Genomic DNA, 9,782 nt, shown 5'->3' on the forward strand with positions numbered 1-9,782 from the left:
CAGACAGACAGACAGACAGACAGACAGACAGACAGACAGACAGACACAGACAGACACAGACAGACACAGACAGACAGACAGACAGACAGACAGACAGACAGACAGACAGACAGACAGACAGACAGACAGACACAGACAGACACAGACAGACACAGACAGACAGACAGACACAGACAGACACAGACAGACAGACAGACACAGACAGACACAGACAGACACAGACAGACAGACAGACACAGACAGACACGTCATTCACACACTTAGAGTACCGGTGTAGTACCTTTACCATTTCATATACTGCTTCCATTGCTCACTATGTTCCATTCATTCTGCCTTTGTCACAGTCTCTAGAAAGTCAAGTTGCCTCACACAGTTCACATTACACTTGTGTATAAATTGCAGTGGCTTACTTTGATACACAGGTTACATCCCAAATAGCAACCTGTTCCCTACATTTGAAAATATGTGGAATAAGTTGGCATTTAGGACATAAAACAGCCAAAGTGTCTCACCCTTTCTACTCCACCAATCACAGAGCGCAAGCGGTTGGGCATCGGCCAATCCCAGGAGATGAACACGCTGTTCCGTTTCTGGTCGTTCTTCCTGAGGGATCACTTCAACAGGAAGATGTATGAGGAGTTCAGGCAGCTGGTGGTGGAGGACGGCAAGGAGGGATACAGGTAAATGTTTCATTTCGTTACTTAATACTCATCCATCTACAGATTGCACACTCAGTCACTCTCCTTATTGGTCAAATAGCCCCTATACAGCCTGGAGGTGTGTTGAGTCATTGTCTTGTTGAAAAACAAATGATAGTCCCACTAAGCCCAAACCAGATGGAAAGGAGTATCGCTGCAGAATGCTGTGGTATTCATGCTGGTTAAGTGTGCCTTGAATTCTAAATAAATCATACAGTGTCACCAGCAAAGCACCATCACACCTCCTCCTCCATGCTTCACGTGGGAAATACACATACGGAGATCATCTGTTTACCCACACCGTGTCTCACAAAGACACGGCGGTTGGAAACAAAAATCTCAAATTTGGACTCATCAGACCAAAGGACAGCTTTTCACTGGTCTAATGTCCATTGCTCATGTCGCTTGGCCCAAGCAAGTCTCTTCTTATTATTGGTGTCCTTTAGTAGTGGTTTCTTTACAGCAATTTGACCATGAAGGCCTGATTCACACAGTCTCCTGTGAACAGTTGATGTTGAGATGTATCTTTTACTTGAACTCTGTGAAGCATTTATTTGGGCTGCAATTTCTGAGGCTGGTAACTCTAATGAACTTATCCTCTGCAGCAGAGGCAACTCTGGGTCTTCCTTTCCTGTGGCGGTCCTCATGAGAGCCAGTTTCTTCATAGCGCTTGATGGTTTTTGCAACTGCACTTGAAGAAACTTTCAAACTTCTTGATATTTTCCGTATACTGACCTTCATGTCTTAAAGTAATGATGGACTGTAATTTATCTTTGCTTATTTGAGCTGTTCTTGCTATAATATGAGAGAAAAGAATCACAAGGCACACCTGTTAATTGAAATACATTCCAGGTGACTACCTCATGAAACTGGTTGAGAGAATGCCAAGTGCGTTCAAAGCTGTCATCAAGGCAAAGGGTGGCTACTTTGAAGAATCTCAAATATAAAATATATTTTTATTTGTTTTAACACTTTTTTTTTTTTGTTGGTTACTACATGATTCCATGTGTTATTTTATAGTTTTGATGTCTTCACTATTATTCTACAATGTAGTAAAAAAATATAGAAAATCCCTTGAATGAGTAGGTGTTCTATAACTTTTGACTGTGTAGATGGATAGTTGTGACAGAACACACCACGACAAGAGAACACTACATAGAGACCTAAGACAACAACATAGCAATGCAGCACACATGACAACACAGCGTAGTAGCAACACAACATGAACAACAACATGGTAGCACCACAACATGGTAGGAACATATAACATAGTAGCAACACACTATGGCAGCACAAAAACATGGTACAAACATTATTGGGCACAGACAACAGCACAAAGGGCAAGAAGGTAGAGACAACAGTACATCACACAAAGAAGCCACAACTGTCAGTAATAGTGTCCATGATTGAGTCTTTTGAATGAAGAGATGGAGATAAAACTGTCCAGTTTGAGTGTTTGTTGCAGCTCGTTCCAGTCGCTAGCTGCAGCGAACTGAAACGAGGTGCGACCCAGGGATGTGTGTGCTTTGGGGACCTATAACAGAAGGTGACTGGCAGAACGGGTGGAGGTTGAGGGCTGCAGTAGGTTTTTCAGATAGGGGGATAATAATAACCAAATTCTTCTAGTATAACAAATTTAGCCCTGGTCTCAAACACTCTCAAGCCCACGTGCTAGTGAGTAGCCAGCTGAACTTTGATTTAAGTCTATTTGCTCGCTAACAAGGCAGAGTTGTTGAACTGTTGTGAGTACACATTCCTGGCTGTTTATCGATCCACTTGGCCTGTAAAACTTAGTTTTTTTTTAAATGTTTAAATCAAGTGGGCCTACCTAGATAAGATGATGCTCATTTAATGAGAATGATTTGCCAATTCCTTTATAACGATGCGTATGTTTATGCTCATTGCACATTTAGAAAAACACAGACTAGAAACACAACAAGTGTTTTGTCTAAAATGCGGTACGTGGTAATTTTCCACAATCATGCTCATTGATGATCTCGTTTTAGTTTAGGTTTCTACATTTTGGGACATAAAAAGGGTAGAAAGGTTGTCGTCTTTTACAGTAACATTATGTCTAAGCATTTCGGTGTCCATATGACTTTTTTTTTTTTTTAATGTATATATTTTTTCCTGTTGGGCCAGTCCTCATGCAAATAGCTAGTTTAAGCAGCTTGTCAGAGAATAAGTTAGTCTCTGTTGTTGTGAGTGGCTGTTGGGAAGATGCACAGGAGGGGCTTTGTGTGGGAAGATGCACAGGAGGAGGGGCTTTGGTGTGGGAAGATGGGAGGGGGGTGTCTGTGAAATGGGAAGATGCCCAGGAGGAGGGGCTGGGAAGATGCACAGGAGGAGGGGAAGATGCCCAGGAGGAGGGGCTTTGGTGTGGGAAGATGCACAGGAGGAGGGGCTTTGGTGTGTGGGGAAGATGCCCAGGAGGAGGGGCTTTGGTGTGGGAAGATGCAGGAGGGGGGCTTGGGTGTGCTGTGAAGATGGGAAGGGGCTTTGGTGTGGGAAGATGCCCAGGGGAGGCCCAGGGGCTTTGGTGTGGGAAGATGCACAAGATGCAGGAGGAGGGGCTTTGGTGTGGGAAGATGCACAGGAGGAGGGGCTTTGGTGTGGGAAGATGCACAGGAGGAGGGGCTTTGGTGTGGGAAGATGCACAGGAGGAGGGGCTTGGGTGTCTGTGAAATGGGAAGATGCACAGGTGATGAAACCAAAAAGACACGGAACATTCATTATTTTTATTTACAAAAGTGATTCTTGCGATACAGGCATTTGGGACATTGGTTTTAGCGTGTTCATTTGAATGAATTCTATATAGCGCCCAGCCCTAGCTCTTAACACACCTGATTTAATCAGTCTTCCATTTAGACTACCGCAATTAGTTCAAACAGGGTTGGAACAAAAGCCAGAACTGTGTAGCCTTCCAGGATCTCAGTCGCCCACTACGGGTGTTAGATGAGTGTTCCTTTAGTCTGCTTGATCACCACACAAGGCAGATTGTAAAAAATAATAATAATAATGTTGTGTGTTGCAGGTACGGTCTGGAGTGTCTGTTCAGGTACTATAGCTACGGACTAGAGAGGAAATTCAGACCAGACATCTTCAAAGACTTCCAGGAGGAGACCATGAAAGACTACGAAGCTGGTGAGAGGTCGCCTAGGGAACGCCCAACTGTACACATTCTCACCGTGCAGTAACTCTCCGTACTATGCTTCTAAAAAGGAGTGCATTTCTACATCCCAAATGGCACCCTATTCCCCATAAAGTGGGCCACTTTTGACCCAGAGCCTTACATAGGGATTAGGATGCCATTTTGAGACTTATCCTTAATGACGTTAGCCCCCTTAACACTGTCCCTTTTTTTTCTGTGTCCCTGTCTCTCACAGGCCAGCTGTATGGACTAGAGAAGTTTTGGGCGTTTCTTAAATACTCCAAAAACAAGAACATGGAGATCGACCCCAAGCTGCAGGAGTGCCTGAGCAAGTTCAAGCGTCTTGAAGATTTCAGAATCGATGTAAGTAGGGAAATCTGTGAAATATTTTTTTTTTTTTTCTACAATCACTTTTTACTACTTGGGAAACCTGTTTTTTTTAAGTGAGAATTTAGACATGTTTACTACAACTTTTACTACCAGCCACATGTGTGAATAACAGCGGTTTTATAAGGCTGTTATCAGAGTGGTATCATCAGGGTTCTTAACGTGCTACCAATTTGGTCAAAATATTTTGCTGTGCGACCAGAAGTTCTATTCTGGAAGTACTGTGTGACTATGGGGGGAAAAAATCTCCCAAATAATAATTGTAACTTCTTAGGGCTGCAATCCCGTTAATGGGATGATATGACAACAGCCAGTGAAAGTAAGGGGCGCCAAATTCAAACAGAAATCTCACAATTAACATTCCTCAAACATACATGTACTGTATATCATTTTAAAGGTAATCTTGTTGTTAATCCCACCAAAGTGTCCGATTTCAAATAGGCTTTACAGCGAAAGCACCACAAACGATTGTTAGGTCACCACCAAGTCACAGAAAAATTCAGCCATTTTCCCAGCCAAAGAGAAGAGTCACAAAAAGCACACATAGAGAGAAAATGAATTACTAACCTTTGATGATCTTCATCAGATGACACTCATATGACTTCATGTTAAACAATACATGTATGTTTTGTTCGATAAAGTGCATATTTATATAAAAAAAATCTCATTTTACATTGGCGCGTTACGTTCAGTAGTTCTAAAACATGCGGTGATTGTGTAGAGAGCCACGCCAATTTACAGAAATACTCCTTATAAATGTTGATTAAAATACAACTATTATACATGGAATTAGAGATATACTTCTCCTTAATGCAACCGCTGTGTCAGATTTCAAAAAAACTTTACGGAAAAAGCAAACCATGCAATAATCTGAGTACAGTTTTCAGACAACAAAGCAGCCAAGAAGATATCTGCCATATTGGGTAGTCAACAGAAGTCAGAAATGGCATTATAAATATTCACTTACCTTTGATGATCTTCATCAGAATACACTCCCAGGAATCCCAGTTCCACATTAAATGTTTGATTCAGTTCGACAATGTCCATAATTTATGTCCAAAGAGCTACTTTTGTTAGCACGTTTGGTAAACAAATCCAAAGTCAGGAAGCGCGTTCCCTAGTTGCAGACGAAATGTCAAAAACGTCCGTCTGTAGAGAAACATGTCAAACGATGTATGGAATCAATCTTTAGGATGTTTTTAACATAAAACGTCAAAAATGGAATAACCTTTGAACCAGAGAATAACCTTTCCGACCGGAGAATTCCTATATCTGTAGAAAAGCAATGGAACGAGAGATACCTCTCATATGAACGCACATGGTGACACAATTTCCCCAGTTAAAATAAATTCATGTTAGCAGGCAATATTAACTAAATATGCAGGTTTAAAAATATATACTTGTGTATTGATTTTAAGAAAGGCGTTGAGGTTTTTGGGTAGGTACACATTGGTGCAATGACAGTGCTTTTTTCGCAAATGCGCTTGTGAAATCACCCGTTTGGCAAAGTAGGCTGTGATTCAATGATAAATTAACAGGCACCGCATCGATTATATGCAACGCAGGACATGCTAGATAAACTAGTAATATCATCAACCATGTGTAGTTAACTAGGGATTATGTTAAGATTGATCGTTTTTGTATGAGATACGTTTAATGCTAGCTAGCACCTTACCGTGGCTCCTTGCTGCACTCGCATAACAGGTGGTCAGCCTGCCACGCAGTCTCCTCATGGAGTGCAATGTCATTGGCCATGATCGGTGTCCAAAAATGCCGATTACCGATTGTTATGAAAACTTGAAATCTGCCATTCCGATTAATTTGTCGACCTCTACTTCATTGTTGGGGTCGGCAGGTAGTCTAGAGGCTAGTGCGTTGGTAAAATAACTGAAAGGTTAGGTTGGATTGAATCCCCAAGCGGACAAATTAAAAATCTGTCATTCTGCTCCTGAGCAAGGCAACCCACTGTTCCCCGGTAGGCCGTCATTGTAAATAAGAATTTATTTTTAACTGACTTGCCTCGTTAAAAATACTTTCTTTTTTAAAAACTTAGGCTCAAGATGCTTTTGGGAAACTGGGCCGTGGTAATTTGACCAGTTCATTTTAAACATTTGGGTGCACAGAAGATGAATGATCATCGCAATGAATTAGACACATTTCTTGCATGTCCTCGTCACAAACCTGACATTTTGAGACATTGTCTATGTAATGCATCTCAATAGGAAAATGGTACTCATACACAATGTAGGAACCTAATATTCCACAAATGACTTTGTCATTTCAATGACTGGTGTTCGTATCAAATTTGAGCTTTTATAATAAACTAATGCATTTAGTGTTACATATTCGCTTCTAAGGCACAGCATGTGTTTGGAAAGTAACTAGAATTCAATATATTGTATTTTCTGGTGTTCATAAATTTCATGTGGTGCTCCTAACCTTTTTAAGTGGGAGCACCAGTGCTACCATTTTTTATTTTTTTTGGTAATGATCATTTAGAGCGTTGGCTATCATACTCGTTTGACAAGGCTTTTATCAGAGTGCTATCATGCTCCGTCAGGCTTTTGTAGGTTCAAGGTACTGTGCAAGTGGGTTTGTTAAACATTAACACAATGGCAGCCATTGCTGCAAGACTCGTCTCTTGGCTGCCCTGTTCACCCTGTAGTTTTGGCCTCAAATGGCACGTAGGACTCTGGTCAAAGTTGTGCACTAGAGGGAATACCGTGTAATTTGGTGATGCAGGCTTTTGTTACAGAACGTTCTGTTAGAATGTCTGTGGGGCCCCAGTCAATCCCAAATCTCACCATTGTCCTTCCTTTCAGCCCCCGATGGAGGAGGGGGGTCGCAAGAGACACTCATCCAGTGGAGACGGTCGTCGCCGCCACCCCTCCCAGGGTTCCAGCCGCCCCCACAGCCAAACTGGCTTCGGCCCGGCCCCGATCGCCCAGGCCCCCGCCAAGGATGATGCCAAAAACAGCAGCCAGAGCCAGCGATCCTCGGCCCAGGCCTCGGCTACCACCGCATCAGACACCAAGCCACCAAAGTAAACCCCCGGACAACCCGCGGATCAACTCAAAGTCATCAAATCCTTTTCTGCAACACAAGGGGGTCCAATGGTTCACGCAAAGCATGAGAGAATGACTTTGATGAATGTCTCGTGATTGAAATAAATCAAGGCTCTTCCATTTTTAATTTCTTTTGTTTGAAACAGAGTTTTGTCTTGTTGGAGACAAAGACTATTGAAGGAATGGATGAAGTGTTTTTTTTTTTTTTTTTTTTTTTTTTTTTTTTTTTTTTTTTTTTGCAAACCTTAGCAGCATATATTCTCCTGGTGGTTACAATGTGGGAATGAAGATGGTTTTTTGAGCACGTTTGATGGCAACTGCAAACCTTGTGGCCCCCTTTCTATCGTTGGACCTCCTTTCCATTTGACACCATCTGTTGGCTGACAGATGAGTGATTCTTCAAGATCTGATCATTTTTTTCTTCTTCTATGGGGTGAGTGGTGGATTGGAAACTGATACTTTTGAAAAAATTAAGGAAAACAATATTTGACTTGTTTTGGGCTGGAGGGAAGATCAAAATCAAGAAGAAACCAAATGATTCAAATAAAAGACTTGTACCAGTCCCTCAGTATAAGCAAGATCGTTGAAAGTTGCCTTATTTTAATGGTTTTTCTGCTTAATTTGTGCCCGCCACCTTAATGTCGATTGTACAGCATTGATAATTGCAAATATGCAACATCGGTCATCACCTACAGTAGTGGCCACTCAGTGACACCCCTTCTGAACTGTCTTCCAAGTGTCATATGGTCTGTTACAAAGCCTCCCCACCCCTCGGTGTGTTTGCAATTTGTGGCTCTTTGTGCTAAAATGCTTTTGCTGGGTGGGGGGGCACACCCACCCCTAACACCCCCCCCCCAAATCACCAGCCTCCCAAGGACAGTCTGCGTCCAGCCATCAATCTGTTCATCCTATCATCCATCCATTGTACACCATTCAGGCTACAGGACTGGAATCACCAATCCGGATGACTTGACGACAGAGGAAAGGCTCTCAGTCCCAGTAGATCTGGCATGCTGCGGCAGGTGCTTTAGGTGTGTGGTGGGCTTTGTTTTGGGGGGTGGGGTGTAATGGCCTGCTTTCCAGGGCTAAACAAGACAAGGCTTCAGTCTGCAGCTTGGCATGGCCTATACCCCCGCATCCCACCACCACTCACACACACACACCAGTGTTTCTTCCAGAGAGTGGTGGCTCTATTCTGTTCTTCTGGAGAACTGTAACCAATGGACAGGCTATGTATCACCTCTGACCCCAACCAACCTGTTATATTCCCCTACATCCAGTCAGATCAGATCAACTATAATAATCTAGTTTAGATAACTTAATCTTTATCCGACATGAGTACTGATGATATCAAATAGATGAGTTTTTTTTTTGTCCACTAATGTAAATGTGAATTGGACAGATGAAGAGAAATTACACCTCCCGGCTACTTGTTTTATTGTTTATAGAACAGATTATATATTCATTCGCCTTACATGTGTACGTACTCAAAAAACATTTTTTTAATGTTCTCATCTCTTATTGCTTTTTAATTTGCTGTGTTTCAAGCTAGGGTATGTCTCTGTATTGAATGTGTGTTTGAAACCTCTGGACTTTCAAGAAATGGGAAAATTAGTACAGTACAAATAAAGGGAAATTTGCATTAGGGCATCAACTGACATTTAATGCAACAACAGACATTACAAATTTCCAGGAAGTAGAGTTCAACTCCAAATCAAAGTTAATTTGCAACATTTTATTTTGATGAATTTTGTTGACAAATTGTGTGATGTGAATCGCTGGTGTGTTCACGCAACAGCAATTTAGAACGACTTGTATCATGAGTTAATGTTGGTGGTTGAATAGTCCCCCTAACTAGTTATTGATCAGTGACGTACAATGGTCCTCTTTTTAGTTAAATATAAATTAGCATAAATAACAGTTAAACTATACCGTCTGCTGGAGGGGAAATGGGGTGATTTCAGATTCACTGGTGGTCCCCGGTGTTAGAATGTCCAGTTGTCTTCATGTTTTGTTTTTTTGTTTCAAATGATATCTTTATTAACCCCGCCATTGTTGAACAATTTACAAGAGTTGTTTTCCTTTTCTGTTTTGTTGTGGGCTTAGTTCAATGGAGCTGCGGGGGTCAATTCAGGAGGCTGATATGAATCACTCAAGAAATCATTTACTCGAGGAATAAAGACGGAGAAAAAAAAAAAAAATACGACAAAAGTCCCAACCATTTCCCAACCCAGTTAATCCTCTGAGAGGATGTGGTGTGTCACCAGGGGGCGCCCTTCCAGACAGCCACACAGACAGATGTCCCCCCTCCCCCAGTGAATGTCACCTGTGCCCCCTCCGCCAGGATAGAGGGGGGCAGGTGCTCTGGGGTCCAGCCTTTTCTTTAGCATAGTGACAAACCCTGCGGATGGATCAGTGGGCGCTCCGATGAACTCTAGGGGGCGCCATGTCTGGCATCCTGCAGGGTCAGGTGGACTGGGC

General features: G+C 42.3%; 1 protein-coding gene across 6 annotated transcripts in view; it reads left to right on the plus strand.

Moving 5' to 3' along the window:
* larp1 (La ribonucleoprotein 1, translational regulator) overlaps positions 1-9,502 on the plus strand; it is a 59,067-nt gene extending 49,565 nt beyond the window's left edge. For all 6 annotated transcript variants that reach the window (XM_042309603.1, XM_042309598.1, XM_042309600.1 and 3 more), the window contains 4 exons: positions 536-680; positions 3,733-3,842; positions 4,085-4,212; positions 7,059-9,502. In XM_042309603.1, the coding sequence (XP_042165537.1) occupies positions 536-680; positions 3,733-3,842; positions 4,085-4,212; positions 7,059-7,283 (608 nt within the window). In that variant the 3' untranslated portion in view covers positions 7,284-9,502. The remainder of the gene's footprint in view (positions 1-535; positions 681-3,732; positions 3,843-4,084; positions 4,213-7,058) is intronic.
* The last annotated feature ends 280 nt before the right edge of the window (positions 9,503-9,782 follow it).

The sequence above is a fragment of the Oncorhynchus tshawytscha genome, linkage group LG30, assembly GCF_018296145.1.
Source record: "Oncorhynchus tshawytscha isolate Ot180627B linkage group LG30, Otsh_v2.0, whole genome shotgun sequence".
NCBI classification, from domain to species: domain Eukaryota; kingdom Metazoa; phylum Chordata; class Actinopteri; order Salmoniformes; family Salmonidae; genus Oncorhynchus; species Oncorhynchus tshawytscha.